Source organism: Scyliorhinus torazame, chromosome 12, assembly GCF_047496885.1.
Source record: "Scyliorhinus torazame isolate Kashiwa2021f chromosome 12, sScyTor2.1, whole genome shotgun sequence".
In the NCBI taxonomy this organism is placed as follows: Eukaryota; Metazoa; Chordata; class Chondrichthyes; order Carcharhiniformes; family Scyliorhinidae; genus Scyliorhinus; species Scyliorhinus torazame.
This window is the reverse complement of record NC_092718.1, coordinates 160,326,151-160,343,333: the sequence shown is the minus strand read 5'-3', so window position 1 is coordinate 160,343,333 and position 17,183 is coordinate 160,326,151. Positions and strand designations below refer to the sequence as shown.

The window sequence follows — 17,183 nt, the reverse complement described above, 5'->3', positions numbered from 1 at the left end:
TTCACACGCCTAAAACAAAGTCATTTATTCTCACCTCAGTCCTAGATGATCGCCTCCTTACCTAAAACTCTGCCTTTGTGTTCTAGATTCCCAGGCCAGTGGAAACAAACTGTCTCTACCCTTCAAAATCTTGTATGTTCCACTGAGACCATCCCTCATTCTTTTAAACTCCAGAGAATATAGACCCAATTTACTCAGCCTCTCACCATAGGACATCCCTGTCATCCCAGGTATCAATCTAGTGAATATTTGTTGTTATGCCTTCAATGCAAGTATGTCCTTAATTTTGGGGAAGAATTTTTGCTCCCTTGCTGCCAGATTAACAGGCCTTCCCATCCACCCCTGACATGTCTGCAGTTTTATGGGGTGCAGGTGAGGCCGAAGGCTATCAATTTTGGGCGCTTAAGGGCTACTTCCTGAAATTCAAGAATTCTGAGAAAATCGTCAGATCACCCTGCTCAGGCAATGGACGGGAATGGCTTTCATCACTGGCCCCTTTTCAAGATCGGGCAATCCCCTGGGTTCTCCTTTCCCTTGCCATCTCAATTGGCAACACCCTGGCCTTCCATCAAGACCTCCTACCTCCCCGGTCTTGGGGTTCTGGTACTTGGCCTGGTGGGATTGCTCATCTTCCCAGCAGTAAACATCTTTCGAGGTGGTACTGTTGGAACTACAGAGCTGCAGATCAATTTGTTTGGTTAGCAGCTCTTTGAAGCAGGACTTCCTCCCAAGGGAGGCATGGAAATCTTGTGTCCAGCCAATTAAATGACTGCAGGGCCTGTGATTTCCAGGGATGTGGTCCCCATCGACTCATGTTGCAGGGCTGGAAGTCCTGCCATTTGAAAAATGCTGCGCATGAAGCCAAAATTGCATACAGTATTTCAGGTTTCGTCCCACCAAACCCCGAAGTAATTGTCGCAAAACTTTATTCTTCTACTCCAATCACCTTGCAATAAAGACCAACATGCCAGTTGCCTTCTTTGCTTGCTGTAAATGCATTCTCACTGTGTTCTTTGCATGAATACACCCAAGTTCCTCTGGTAACAGCATTGTGGCATTCCTTTAGTCATAGCCTTCCAACTTGAAGATGCCCAGTTTATCCCTATTTGTTATTTCCTTCTGTTAACCAAGCCTCTGTTCATGCTAATATATTAACCCCCCCCCCCCCCCATGGTCCCTTACCTTGCATAGTAACCTTTTGCAGGGCACCTTATTCAATGCATTTTGGAAATTCAAGTATACTACATCTACAGGTTTGCCTTTAACTACTTTACTAGTTACATCCTCAAAATGATCTTAACCTGTAAAACACAATTTACCTTTTGCAAAATAAGTTGATTTGTTCAATTATATTATGATTTTCTACGTGCATTGTTAAGGTTTCCTTAATAGAGTCCAGCGTCCAGCATTTTTCCAATAACCAATGCTACATAAGTTCCCTGTTAATAAGTGTTATTTTTGCTGATTTCCAATCTGCTGGAACCATTCCAGAATCTTAACGAATTTTGGAAATTCATAACTGTCCTCTATCACTGCAACTGTTTCTTTTAAAACCCTAGCCCCTAGCATGCAGGCCATCAGATCCTGGGGATTTGTCAGATTTTAGTCCCTCAAACCTCTTGATTTGTTTTCTCTGCTGATCTTAATTACATTAATTTCTTTGTTTATATTTTGGCTCTTTAGCATGTAACTTGTGTCTTCTACTGAGAAGCCAGACACAAAATATTGGTTGTGTCTGCAATTCCCTCATTGTCGATGATGATTTCCCCTGTTTCTGTTTCTAAGAAGCCAATGCTTATTTTAGCCACACTCTTCATTTCTATATCCTTGTACGAAACTCTTACAATCTGACTTTGCATCGTTGACTAGTTTTGTTTATTTCAATTTGTATCGACTTTTTGGTGGCCCTTTGGTTTCTAAAGCAGTCCCAATCTCCAAAGTTGCTATCTTTACTCTCCTTAAACTCCCCAGTAAGCCACATGTATATCTTGGAGGTTTTGTTATTCAATTAAATATATTTTTGTTCAACATTTTGAACTGATTGTTTAATGTTTTCCATTCTTTATTTACCGCCATAGCTTTTAGCCTATTAACTCAATCCTAGCCAGTTCTCCCCTCGTACCTATATGATTGGCTTTGTTTAGGTTTTGTGATTATGATTGGAGCATGTCGTTTCAAACTTAACATTGAATTGAATTGCATTATGATCACTAGTTCCCAGAGGATTTTTTATTATGAGATCATTAATTAATCCTGCCTCATTACACAATATTAGATCTAAAATAGCCATATCCCTCTTTGGGTCCTTAGACTATTGTCCCAAAAGCATCCTGCGGATTCCTTTTTTATACCACCTTTGCCAGTTTCATTGGTCCAGTCTATGTGAAGATTAATTCACCCACAATTATTACATTGCCATTGCTACATGCTCCAGTAATTTCTTGTTAATGCTCTGTTCAATGGTATAACTATTCTTTAACGTTTAGAAGAATGGGGTCATCTTCATTGGAGCATAAATTCTTGCAGGGCAGGATTGATGCAGGAAGGTGTTTCCCCTGGCGGGGGTAGGGGAGGCGTGTGATTAGAATCATACTGGGGGAATTCCTTCACTCGGTGGTTGGTGAATCTTTGCAATTCTTTATCCCAGAGGGTTGTGGAGGTTGTCATTTGAGTATATTCAAGACTGAGATAAATGGATTTCCAGATGTTAAAGTTCTCGAGGGGATATGGGAAAGTGTTGGAAAATGACATTTGAGGGAGAAGATCAACCGTGATCTAGTTAAATGGTGGAGCAGGCTCGAGTGGCCGAATGGCCTTCTCCTATTTTCTAAGTACGTTCGGGGGCTTGTATATTAGTCCCACCAACATTTTCTGATTCTTGCTGTTCCTAACATATTGATTCTACTTCCTGATCTTCTGAACCAAGCTCTTGGCTCACTATTGTCCTCTGGTTACCCTTGACTACCAGCCTAACCCTTTCTTCTTTTCCATTCTGCCTATCTTCTTGAAATATGGTGTACCCTGGAATATTTATTTCCCAAACTTGGTCACATTTATGTCCCTGTAATGACGATTGTATCTAAACTATTTATTTCTAATTGTTTAACTAGTTTATATGTGATATTGCAGATGCTGTGTGCATTTAGATGAGAGTCTTTAATTTCTTTACAACTGTTCCCTATATGGCCTTTATTTGCTGACACACTTAATGTTGGACTCTCTGTCCCTTCCTGTGTCTCTCCTTTTCTTTATCCACATCAAAACAGTTTATTGCCTTGATGTTTCTCATTGAATTTCTAATTCCCCCTTTGCCTAAATCCAAATCCTTTTGTATTGGTTCTTGAGGTATGAGTGTTGCTAATGAAGCCAACCTTTGTTGCTCAACCTCAATTGACCTTAAACTGAGTGGCTTGCTCGGCTATTTCAGAGGGCAGTTATGAGTGAACTACATTTCTGTGGGTCTAGACAGCAAATTTCCTCCACTGAAGGAGATCAATGAATCAGATGGGGTTTTACACCAATCCAGTACTTTATTTATTGTTAATCATAAAATAGCATTTTGCTCCAAATTTATGAATAGGATTTAACTCCTGTCTCTGGTCCTCTGGATTACATGTCCAGTAACATTACCACAATTCCACTCTTCCCAAAGAGTGCGATGCCAGCAATGTTTTGATTTTTCTTCACATCTTGCTGCCCTTATGCCGACCAGTCTTGCAGGTGGCCACCCTTGATTGGTTCACTTTTTTGGTGCTTGAAAGGAATTGTGTTGTAGGATTAGACTGTAAGATTTCTCATTCTTGGGGGCAGCATGGTGACACAGTGGTTCGCACTGCTGCCTCACGGCCCCTAGGTCCCAGGTTTGATCCTGGCCCTGGGTCACTGTCCATGTGGAGTTTGCACATTCTCTCCATGTCTGCGTGGGTCTCATCCCCACAACCCAAAGATGTGCAGGGTAGGTGGATTGGCCATGCTAAATTGTCCCTTAATTGGAAAAACTTAATTGGATACTCTAAGTTCATTTAAAAAAAAAAAGATTTCTCATTGATGGTTTTTGCTTCAGTCCACATAACCTATTTCATTTATTTTTGTTGCTCTTAGTATGCTTAATGGCAGGATGTTCCAGTACATAAACGTAGTCTTAGCCTTTTGGGAGCAGTACTTCCCTAATTCAAGCCAGGATAGAGTGCGTGCATCAGGTCCACTGCGTTCAGCTCAGCTGTAACTCTATAAACAAGCTGCTCACATGGCTGTGGTGTATTATGTTATCCAGATATGGTTAGTCTTCTACTCAAAAATTGATTCTGGTTAGTTACTCTCGGTCATGAATCCAATTAGTTTAAATATTTAACTAGAAATGTTTGTATCTACATAACCTGAAATTTGATTCACTTGTCTGATGTCACTTAACAGTGAGTTCACAAGGTTCAATAATGAGCATCGTCATTATTGATGAAGTGGCCTTTAGATTTATTCTAAAACAAAAGAATGCAATTGATATCCTGGACCTGGTGAATATAGTTTTACCACGATGTGTACCTTGTGTCAGGCTTCCCAAAGGAACTGCAATCATGGCTTCAGGTGCCCTTTGATTGACAGGACCTCTACAGCAAGCGAACCAAGGAATCGCTGGAGTGTTTTAGTTACTGAAGCAACTAGCATTTTGAGTATCAAACCCAAAGTTATTGTGTATCAAATTACCTTGTCTGCCCAACAACTATTTTGTAACTTTAGTCAGTATTTCCATAACTGTATCATGATCCACAGCAACTCTTATCAATTTTGATGGTGGAACTTCCTCCATCTGCTTGTGTTCAAAGAATTTTAGGGGTCATTTTGTAAGCTTGCTAATTTGTTGCAGGTGAAGCATTAGGCACTTCAGAGCCAGTGAGAGTACCTTATGCATTGTTCGAATCACATCCGGATGATTTCTACATTGAAGGCTTGCCTGATGGTGTGCCTTTCAGGAGACCGTCAACCTTTGGAATTCCTAGGTTGGAAAAGATTCTCAGGGCAAAAGCCAAGATCAAATTTATAATTAAAAAGTAAGTATGCTTTTAGTATTATCCAGATGAATTGAAATGAAATAGACTTCATAATGTAGATTTATGTGTGGAGTAGACTGGCATAAAACATTAGAAAAGAAATATAGCTACAGCAGTCAAATGTAAGGGATGTCTTTGTTTCTTGACAGGACATAATCAGGCTACTCCCAAGCAATGGTTTGGTGTTGCTCCTAGTTCAACAGCTAGAATATTGGTAATGCAGTTAGTGTGCTGGGTTAATGCAGTATCTCACGTTGCACATTGAAATTGCTTGAATGGTCTCTTAAGCTTGCAAGTGTCAGTGTGTGCATGATGAGGCAACACCAAGATGTCTGCACATATGTGGAGGCCTCTGAAATTTGTAGGAAAAAGAAGAACTTTTAATCTCACCGACTAACATATGGTTCTACATATCGGGCTGCTTTGTCCAGTAATGACATGAGGTGCCATTTTGGTCAGCTCAGTTATACTGATCTTAAGGCCAAAAATATTTTTAAAAATTCATTCATGGGATATGACCATCTCTGGCTAGGCCAGCATTTACTGCCCATCCCCAATTGTCCTTGAGAAGGAGGTAATGAACTGCCATCTCTGAGGTGTAGGTACCCACAGTGGTGTTAGGGAAGAGGTTCCAGGATTTTGACCCAGTGACAGTGAAGGAACAGTGATATATTTCCAAGTCAAGATGGTGTGTGGCTTGGAGGGGAACCTCCATGATATGGTGTTTCTGCTGCCCTTGTCTTTCTAGATGGTAGAGGTCATGGGTTTTGAAGGTGCTGCCTAAGAAGCCTTGGTGAGGTGCTGCAGTGTATCTTGTAGATGGTGCACACTGCTGCCATTTTGTGTTGGTGGTGAATGTTTGTAGATGAGGTGCCAATCAATCGGGCTGCATTGTCCAGTAATGACATGAGGTGCCATTTTGGTCAGGTAATTTTCCTTGCTGCAGCGTCTTGTTATTAGGCCCAACACCCCCCCCCCCCCCCCCCCCCCATAATTTGTACTGGTATTTTGATCTTGCTGAAAGCTTTATTCCTGTTTCTGAATGATGTGAAACATGCATTTTATTGTAGCATAACATTTGCTGATAACATGTGTTTGATTTACTTCAGAGACTTGAACCAGTTATGTAGCAGGTAGATTTGTTGTGTGGAAAGCCGAGAACAAATTGGAACAAGGCAAACCTACATGGTACAACTAGATGGCTTGGGCAAACAGTTCAGGAATATGTCTGAAGTGAAGACAGGCTCATTAAAAATCTTAAGAGACAAGTTATGAAGGAACGCATGGGGCATTTATGTGCCATACGTATTTAAAATAATTTAAAAGTAAGCGTTTACCTAAATTGGGCAAAGAATGTGGGCCTGGAGGACATCATATTTAGAGATTCAAATAAAAATGTTTTCTATCTCAGGCTTGTGATCATTTATAATAAAACAAATAATTTATCTTGGGATAAATGAGTGACTTAAAAGACCGTTTATACTGGATAAGTGCTTGCTTTAAAAAAAATGATATCTGAAAAGATGAATTGAGAGTTATAGAAATATTAGTAACATTGACATTTCAGTGGTCAGGGGAAGGAACCTGTCCATGATTGGTAAGTAGGGAGGGAATCCTGGAAGGAGCAGTTTTTTATAGTCTTGCTTCAGATTCAGTGTTCTAGTCTCCATGCTAGGCTGTGCCACCTCATAGTACATACAAATTGACCATTTTTGTGACAAATTCTTGGCTGAAAACTGTACCATACTTTTTGACTTTAAAATTGAAGCTTTCATTTTATTTTCCAACAGACCTGATTTGTTTCAGACTGCATTACAGGAAGCTTCCAAACGCCCCCAGAGTGAGTATTAAAATATTACTTCAGTGATATATAGAGGATATATCAGTTGGCTATATGGCAACAGCATAGGTTCAAATCCTGTATCTGCTGAGGTTATTGTCGAAGACCCTGTCTTATCAATCTTGCCCATTACCTGAGGTGTGGTGATTCTCTGGTTAAATCACCATCAGTCAGCTCTCTCCCCTTCAAAAGAAAGAGCAGTCTATGGCCCTCTGGGACTGTAGCAACTTCCATTTCATTTCAGATCATTGAAGGTGGTAGGACAGGTGGAGAGAGCAATTAGTAAAGCATATAGTATTCTGGGCTTTATTAATGGGGCATAGAGTAAACGAGCAAGAGAAGTTATGGCAATTTACACAAGACACCAGTTAGACCTCAGCTGGAATATTATGCACAGTTGGGTGCCACACTGTAGGAAGGATGTGAACATATTAGAGAGAGTGCAAAAGGGGTTTACAAGAATGGATCCAGTGATGAGAAACTTCAGTTATGAGGATAGATTGAAGAAGTTGGGACTGTTCTCCTTTGAGAGAAGGCTAAGAGGAGATTTGATAGAGGTGCTCGCAGACCATGAGGGATCTGGACAGACTATCTTTGGAGAAACTATTCCTGTTCGTAAGAGAATCGAGAATGTGTGGGCGCAGATTTAAAGTGATTTGCAAAAGAAGCAAATGTGATATGAGAAATAATTTTTCACACTGCAAATGATTAGGGTCTAGAATGCACTACCTGGAAGTGTGATGGAGGTAGTTTGATTCAAGGCATTCAAGAGGACATTGGATGATTATTTGATAGAAACAATGGGCACGGAAAAGTCAGGGGTACGGCACTAAGTCATGATGTTTGTTTGGAGAGCCGGTGCAGACACAATGGTCCAATTGGCCGCCATCTGAACCATAGCAACTGTGATTCTGTAATCAATAGATAAAAACACCACCATCCTTTCAGAAATTTCTTAGGAGAACAGAAATGTGGTTCCATCTGTGATCCTCCCAAGACCACTGAAGAAACTGAACAAAAATCCTTGTTTTCATTCGAGTCTGAGAGTTTTCAATCTATCATTGCATGGATCTTGGACCAGCCTATTGCATGCAGCTTACTTTGCAGGCTTCTAAAGCTTCAAAACATGAAAACTGGAATCAACTCACTGGTCACCGATATCCATGCCATTCCTCAGTAGTTTTTTTTGTCTAACCACTGTGTAACGTTTTTTGTAGAGAAACCACGATTTCTGCAATCCAGTTAGCATGATTCAAACGGGTGTCTTGACAACATCTGAAGCGCAGCTCCAAATTGAGTCAGTGGTTCTCGGCTGATCTCCAAGGCCATTATTGCTTTCCCCCTCTTTGGTTCAGATTAACATTCAGGAATTTGGCATGAATACCATCAATACTTCCTATTACATTGGGGTCATGTGGATTGGAGTTTATTTTGTTTTGGCAAAAGAGTTTGCTTACACTGTTCTTTCTGAATAGCACATTCATTGAGGGATTTCCTCTGCATATACTTCATTTCATGGCCTGTGGTTCAAATAACCATACATTATCATGTTGTCTCCAGACCGAGAGGTTACCTTCTTGGGTTTGTTGAAGAGTACAAAATATCTTGTGTTTCCATTGGACGGGGTGAGGATTCAATTGATGGATGCCAGTGCTGCTGGAAAGGAAGCTGTAACACTTTGTGGGTATTACCATGACGAGAAAAATATTTTTGATCAACCCTTGGTCTTGATGTGCTTTTTAGTTGGCTGTGATTTGGGTTTTCTCAAAAATTCCAGTTGACTATAGGATCCACCTGAGTCATTATCAGTACAAATGCAGTTAATTTTATATGCATATCTTCAGTGATCTTTTTTTCTTTTTTAAAATAGCAAGGTCGCAAACTTCCTTGGAAGAGAAAACCCCAGAGGTGAAAAAGCCAACAACTACTACAACTACTCCTACAGCAGCAACTGCTACTACAGCAACTGCTACTGCCGCAACTGCTATAGCTGCAACAGCTACTGCCACAGGTAAACTGAAGTAACTCCCTCCCCATCTCTGCCCTGTATATTAATAAATTAAATATAACTAAATTCTTTACTTCGATTGAATGCTTATTTTCTTTGCCATTAATTATATATTGACATTTATAGTTGCCGAATTCACATGTCCCAAATTCTCTGCACAATTTACAGTGCATGTTGTCAACAACACCTGCTACAGAGTATAGGTTAGAGGAGTGTGGGTTTTTCAATACACATAAGTAGTCGATGATGCCTGTTAAGTGCTAACTGAGTGTCCACTGGGTACGTTTTATTTACCAATTAAATTATTACTTTTGCTGTGCAGATATATCCTTTTATTGTAGACATTTGAGGGAAACTGTATAGTCCTAGGAATACCAAGGTTTCCCAAGATATTTGAGGCGAGGATTTGGACACCAGCTACTCATTTTGGTAACAGAGGATTTTGGAGTTAGCAATGGCAGAAGTTCTCTAATGCATCTCGACGCTTGCACAATGCTGATCAATGTAATGGCCAACTTAACTTTTCATGACATGCAGCATCTCAAAAAACCATTTAACACCTACGTCTCAGAATGTTCGTGACTCCTGACCAGGCTCTCTCTCTCTCCTCCCCCCCCCCCCCCCCCCCCCGTGGTTTGGCAACTATCAAACAAAGTAAGTTTTCTGATAACTTCAAAAACCTGCCCCACTTAATAAACATAAATGTGACAGGAAATACAAATTTCCTCCTGGGAGGTCAATGGCGACCCTGATGGTGTGCGCGCTGGGTCACATTCTGAACCGAACCTGAACTTCCTTTGGAAATTGAGTTTTCATATTCTACATTCAATAAATGATACATTATCAGGGGGGAAAAATCATGTATATTTACAAGCAAGCATTTTCATAACAACAACTATGGCCGTGACCCCGCCCCCAAACCGGCATACATATTTTACATTCCCCAATATGGCCCTGACACCATATTCACGGGCATTTATATACAATCTCTCCCTGGCAATCTTCTAGTTGCTGGCTACAAACAGGTCTTGAAACAAGTTGGTGAACGCCTTCCACACCCTATGGAAGCCTTCTTCTGATCTGCGGATGACAAATTTTAATTTCTCCAGCCTGAGACATTCCACCAGGTTGGACAACCAGTCTGCAGCCTTGGATGGTGCTGCCGATCGCCAACCGAGCATGATTCTCCGGCTGGCGATCAAGGAGATTCTCCCCATGAAGAGCTCTGGGTGATTTGAAACCCCGAAGATCATCACATTTGGACATGGCTCTGCCATCACTCCCACAACCCCAAACATGGCCTCGATGAAGGACGTCCAATACCAAACAAGCCTGGGTCAAGCCCAGAACATTTTTGTGGTTGGCCAAGCATCTGGCACCGTTCGCATTTGTCCTCCAGGAAGAAAGTGCTCATTGGAGTTCTGGTTAGGTGCAGCACCGTCTTTATCTGCGTTAGGCTCAGCACTGCGCATGTGGAGGTGAAGTTCGTCCTGTGCAGTGCTTCGATCCAGAGTCCTCCCGCTATCTCTATGCCTAGCTCCTCCTCCCATTTTTTTCCTTTTCTCGTCCGGGGGAGTGTTCCTCCAGCATGCTCATACATGCTCCCACAGTTCCTCGCCCCTAAGTCGCCCACATAGAGCAGTCTTTCTACTAGTGAGTGTCCTGGTATCTGGGGGTTCGCTGTTGTTTCTTTACGGAGGAGGTTTTTGACTTGAATATATCTTGGGTCGTTCCCTCTTGGTAACTGGAACCTCTCCAGGACTTACCCCTGGGTCGCTATTATATTGTCCGTGTAATTGCCCCTAACCGTCAGAGTCCCCTTGACGTGTCTCCAACTTTTGAACGTGGCGTCTATGATTTTGGAAGTGAACCTATTGTTGTTGCCATTTCGGCCATACCATTTGGTACCATGTGCAAAGTGCGGCTACCACCACTGGGTTCCTTGAGTATTGGTTGTGGGGGGCGGGGGGTGGGAGTGCGGTTGTGACTACAGCTCAAAGGGATGTCCCTGTGCAGGAACTCTCCTCCATCCTTGCCACTCTTTTTTTTTTTCTCTCTCTCTTTCCCTCCCCCCAAGTCGTGAGCTATTTGGATCCACAGGTAGTGGACTTTGGTCTGGGCCAGTTTAAACACCAGTCCCTCCAGCTCTGCCCCTCATGTGGATTGTCATGGAAGACTTCGCTCTTACTCAAGTTAACCTTGTAGCCTGAGAAGGCTCTGAATTCCTTGAGGGAGTAGCTCAATTGCCGGAGTAAACAATAGCAAGGACAGTGGGCATCCTTGCAGCCGGGGATATTGAGAGTCAGTGGTGTTTTTTTATACCCTCGCAGTAGCTGTACAGTAGTTTCACCCAAGGTGAATCCTAGCCCAAACCCAAAATGTTCCAGTACCTCTGAGGTACTTTTATTCGGCCCTGTCAAAGGCCTATTCTGCTTCCAGGGAGATGATCACTTCTGGTGTTTTTTCCCGAGATGGGATCACTATCATGTTCAGCAGGCGCCTGATGTTCGATGCCTGCCCTTGACAAAGGTCATCTGGTCCTCCGTAACTACCTCTGGCATGCAGCTCTCCAGCCGCCTCATCAGGGCCTTCGCTAGAATCTTTGCGTCTGAGTAAAGGAGTAAGATGGGCCTGTAGGACCTGCAGTCCGTTGGGTCTTTGGTCTTTTTGGATATCCGCGAAATTGAGGCTGTTAATGGCAGGGTGTCCCTTACCCGCTGTTAACATCTCCTGCAGGTGCAGGGCCAGTGCTGACACATTCTTTTGTAGAAGTCTGCCAGGGATCCATCTTGTCCCTGCACCTGAATGGAGTTCATACTCTCCATGCCTTCCCCCTGTTCTACTGGTGCTTCCATGCCATCTCTGATCTTCCCCCACGACTGGAATGTCCAGTCCATCAAGGATCTGCTTCATTTCCAACTCCGATTGGAGGTGTACAGCCCTCGGTAGAAGCTTGCGAAGGCTTAGTTGATCTTTTCTGGTGCAGCGACTAGCCTGCCACTTCTGTCTTTAACCTGAACTATTTCCCTCAGCTGGTGAGTCAGCAGGCAGCTGGCTTTGTCTCCATGCTCATAAAAGGCGGAGCTGGTTGGCTACTTTCTGATGGATAGGTTGAAGTCCATTTGCAACTTTCTCCCTCCCAGCAGTTCCGTGGTTGGGGCCACGGAGTACCGCCAGTCCACCTCCAGCATCACCCTCTCCTCCCTGTTTTTGCACGCCATGACTGCGATAATTTCCCCCTTTATCATCACCTTCAGCACCTCCCAAAATGTGTCGGGTGAGACCTCCGCATTCTGGTTTTGGTTACATACCTGTGATACCCGATAGCAAAGAGCCTTTTCGCCAAAGAGGGCCTTGCCCAGCCTCCGTGGTCCATGGGTGGGCGTTGAGCCTGGCCCATCTCCAACCTCTCATCCACGATGTGTGGAGCAAGATCAGAGGTTCGTATTCTGCTCCCACTATCCCTGGAAGCTTAGATTTCCCCACTACACAGAAGTGGATCCTCACGTAGACCCGGTGCACCTGGGAGAAGAAGGAAAATTCCTTCTCCCCTGAGTCCAAGAACCTCCAGGAGTCCACTGCCACATCTGGTCCTTGAAGGTCTTCGGCTCCTTTGCCATATTTGTTAGTTTCCGGATTTGGAACTGGCTCAGTCTGACTGTGGGTCCTGTATGCAGTTAAAGCCTTTCTTCCACAACGCCCCCCCCCATGATGAATCAATGTTTATCTATTTCTGCCATGGGTTTCTTTATGAATTCCACGTCATCCAGGTTGGCAGTGTATACATTCACGGGCACTGCTGGTGCTCCTTTCAGAACACCATTAACCATGACATCTCTTTCCCCCCCCCCAGAGTAATAACAGTCTTTGGTGGAGTGATTGCTGTCCTCTTGTTCAGTACTAGGGCTAGTCCTCATCCCGTAACACAATTATTTTGTCTGACCCACCCAGCTCTTCCTTACCCACAGTCAATTCTTCTCCCTCGGGTGTGCCCCTGGGGGAGATAATATCGGCCCTCAGACTTTGCACTGGGCTGTCAAGTCCCCTGATGTTCCAGATGACTATCCTGATGGGGGTAGTGGTGTTTCTGTCCCCCCCCCCACCCCATTGCAATATCGACCGTACTTGCCTTTTGGATGTGTGGATATGCCCCATCACTCAGAGGTTTCCCTTTGTTTGGGGGCCATCCAAGATGGCCACGTTCACCATACTTTCCATGTGTGTCAGCGGCCCTGCCATCCAAGGTTTCCCTTTGTCCAAGGGCCATCCAAGATGGCCATCCTTGCCAGTTACTCCATGTGGCTGGGCCTCTGCACTCCTGGTGGTACCTTTGCTGTGGAGTCCACCAAAATGGCAGCTCTTGGTGTTGCTGTTTTCACTGCCAGCAGGCGTGACCTGTTGTAGCTAGCATTTAACCCTCCCCCTTTTCTCCCCTTCCTGGTTCTGTCCTCCCTTCTTGTCTCTCTCACTTCTCTCCCCCCCCCCCCCCCCCCCCCCAACAACCCAATTTCCTAACGCTGCTTCTGCCCCCCCCCCCCCCCCCCCAAACAATCTGCCAGGCACTCCCTTTCTGTCGGGAGCTGTGCTGCGGCCTACCCTTCGCCCATAGTTGGCTTGCTCGCTTGTGTGGTGTCGTCCATCCCCATTCCTCCTCTCTCCTCCCCCCCGGAGCGATCCCTTGTCTTCCCCCACCTGCTTTTGCACCTCCTCGCTCTCACGCCCTCCTTCCTGGTAATTAAAGCTAGGTTGAAAGTGAGGTAAATATCTTTCATTTTAAAACAATTTTGTTGGGTCGTCACTGCCTTCCCAGCTCGTGTCTGCGCACAAAGTCATCCGCCTTGGCCAGCGCAATGAAGTAGAATTCCTTCCCCTGGAAGACTACCCACAGTTTGGCCGGGTAAAGCATCTCAAATTGTACGCTATTCTTGTACAAGGTCGCCTTGACTGCGTTAAATTCAGTGTGGCGCTTGGCCAGATCTGCCCCAATGTCTTGGTAAACGCTGATTGAATGGCCTTCCCACTGGCACGACCAAGTGTGCCTTGCCCAATTTGGGATCTTCAGCAGTAGCTTCGCTATTACGGCTCTTGGCTGCTCTCCGCTTAAGGTTTCAGCTGGAATGACTTGTGGACTGTGTTGTCTCCGGGGGTTTGGGGAAGCTCTCCCTTCTGACCAGGTTACTCCATCATCTGGGCCGCATATTCTGTGGGGTTTCTGCTCTTGATGCACTCCAGTAGGCCCAATGTATGGAGATTCTGGCTGTGTGACCAGTTCTCTTGGTCCTCGACCTGTGGATCTTCGCCTTGTGTCGCCAGCAACCCTGCTACTTCTGTTTCCAGGGAGGTGATTTGATCACTCTGGTCTGTCACCATTATCTCTATTGATTGTTGCCTCCTGTGCTGCCAGTCGGTGCTCTGTTTTCTCCAACGCCACCTTGAAGGGGGCCAGGGTGTCCGCCATCATTTCCAGCCTGATGGCATCTCTGTGTTTCTAGAGCTCCTGAGTCTGGAGGTCCGTGGATTCACTTATTGGTGGATAGTCCAGCATTGGTCCTGGCGGCCCAGCTCGCTTGGTGTGGCCGGCTCCAACTCGCTTCTCATGCTCACCATCATCACATCCTCCTCTCCAGGTTTTGGCTGACTCTGCCAACCCTTGTGCCGGTCATTTCTCGGTGGTTGAGACTTCTTGTGAGAGGGCGGGAGGGTCAAAAGGTTTGGTTGGCCGTTTTCACGTTAAAAATTTGGTTTTTCTGAGTTCCTGGAGGAAAGCCACTTTCCCTGTGTCCGTTCTGCACATCACCCTCATCGAAGTCCAGCTCTGCTGTTTGTAAGCCACAAATGATAACAGCTTCTCTCTTTCTCTCCCTTTTTGGTTTGAGGAGAAAGGAAGATTGGAAACACTACCTCAATGTAATGTTTGGGACTTTACCGTTCTTTCAGTGGGTTCTCCACGATCACTTTCTCAGTTGTGGTGAGCGAGCCAACTTCTTCTCCCAGAATTCTCCTCCGTCACTTCTCACTGCTGCCCTCTGCTGGATGCCATAGACCGTTTTAACAAATGCCCAGGGCTGGTCGCTGGAGACATTACTCCTTGCATCCGGGGGAAACCTGCTATGGTTGCGAATATCTGACTCTCTTGGTCTGACTGTTACGGTCAGTGGTGAAAGTCAATGTCTTATCAGGCACTGTGCCTCTGTCACTTGAAGATAGGTCACCCCTTATCCTGTATACATGATTAGCCTCTGCCTGAGCTTCTGTGGCTGTTGCAGCCCGCCCTCAGCAGACCCTTGCTCCTCTGCAAGTAGTGCACCTCATGCAATTCATGTGCCTCCTGACTCTATATTATAATTCTCCTCATTTGATGATGCATCTCCCATATAGATCACTATCCCATTTTTCAGAGCAGCAGAGTGGATAAATCACAAAGTCCACAAGTTTGCAGACAAATAAATGGTTAGAAACTCTGATAATGCTCAGGGATTCTGCAATTGCCAAGAATATCAAGTCAAAAACCTCTTGGCACTCCTTGCCTGCTGAAGTTGGAAACAGACCAAACTCCAGCTTTCATACCTATTCTGACAAGCAACGATGAAGATAAGCAAGGTTCCCACGTTTCTTGGTGCTGGGACTGAATTGTTGTACCCAAAACATTGCAATTAATTAGACTGCTAATGAGGTTAACTAGCCATTAATGATCAATTTCAAAATGGTGGGCTGGCTCCTGATCCAGACCTGAACTTCTTTGCGACAATGGGAGGGAGTATTGTTCACCGCCCTTGGAAATGACTTTCTGACTTCCACCTTTTTCCCCCTAAAATTTAAAGTACTTAATTTTTTTTTTCCAATTAAGGGGCAGTTTAGCGTGGCCATTCACCTACTCTGCACATCTTTGGGTTGTGGGGGTGAGACCCATGCTGACACTGAGAGAATGTGCAAAGTCCACACAGACAGTGGCCTGGTGCCGGGATCGAACCCGGGTCCTTGACGCCATGAGGCAACCGTGCTAACCACTGCACCACTACCGCACCCGTCGTCTACCTTTCTAATTGTTGATGCACATGACCTCTGTCTCATGCTTTCAGGGGATGCATGAAGTGTGTGCGCAACCCATATTCCCCAGACTGGTGAGCTCCATCGGACCTGGACTCCAATTGCCGTCACTCGTCCCACTGGAAGGGTGCACCTTGCTGCTGGTCACTTGAACCACAGACATCTGCTGGCAGTGGAGCTGAATGGGAGGGAGCAACAGAGCAAGATTCTCCTCTGGGTTTGGTTGCCTGTGGAGGAAGGAGAGAGCAGTTGAGATAAGTCTTGGTGGGGGGTTGCAGGGGTGGAAGGGGTTGTGGACGAGCGCAAAGTCTGTGCCTCAGAAGGTTGCATTGATTTGGCACTGGTTTTAAGTCCAGTGGCCTGACCATGAAGAGGCCTATGGGCAGCTCTATGTTGCTGTCTGGTTGTTGGAAAGGTTGGGCTGTTGAGTGAGTGAGGGGAGGGGTTTGGGAAGAGGGTTTCCTAAGTGAGTGGAGGTAGAACTGCTGAGAGACTGGTGGGGAGTGGGGTTGGGATAAGTGTGTGTGGTTTGTGGGGGAAGAGGGGCCGATTACTCATGTCTGTGCGTGTCAGACCAGGCTGAAATCTACATGTGTATATAAAATTATCCTTTTACAAAGTGCTTTATATTATATGCTGATCTATACAATGCAAACTTTAGTGATTAGATACTGAATTTTACTACGCTTCTTTATTGCTGTTTTGTTTTTGTTTAGGGTCACATTACTTTTATGTGTTTATATACATATATATTAATTCATGGGGTGTGTGTCTTGCTGGCATTCCCCAAATGCCCTTGATACAATAATGCGGTCAGATTGGAAAATAGTTTTGTGAAGCACCGCTGTAGTCCTTTTGCTTCACTTCACATGTACATAATCCCATACGGTCATGTTTTGTGTTAGTATGGTTTTCATCCCATTAAATCCGGAGATCACTTATTGTTGATTTTTTTACTAATGCATCTGTCCACAGTCTTGACAGTAAAAGAAGCTACTTGAAGTCTAATACTTCCGCACATTTAAAGTGACTTGGATACATTTATAACTTCGCTGCACATCATAAGTGCTTTAATTACACGATTGTCACCAATTTTCAACTTTTTTGTCTTTAGTCATTCCTCATTCTTTGTTCCTCATAATGGTGAGCAGTAAGAAACTGGAGAAGCAAGTGGATTGCTTTTGAGTTTATAAGATTAAAGGGTGATCTAATTGATTTTTTTAAATGACAAGTGATTTAACAG

The 17,183-nt window shown here is 44.4% G+C and overlaps 1 protein-coding gene across 13 annotated transcripts in view; it reads left to right on the top strand.

Moving 5' to 3' along the window:
- The window catches only part of LOC140386703 (general transcription factor II-I-like), a 220,322-nt gene that overhangs the window by 186,530 nt on the left and 16,609 nt on the right, over positions 1-17,183 (top strand). For all 13 annotated transcript variants that reach the window (XM_072469273.1, XM_072469274.1, XM_072469272.1 and 10 more), the window contains 3 exons: positions 4,862-5,045; positions 6,836-6,885; positions 8,756-8,896. In XM_072469273.1, coding sequence (XP_072325374.1) covers positions 4,862-5,045; positions 6,836-6,885; positions 8,756-8,896 — 375 coding nt within the window. The remainder of the gene's footprint in view (positions 1-4,861; positions 5,046-6,835; positions 6,886-8,755; positions 8,897-17,183) is intronic.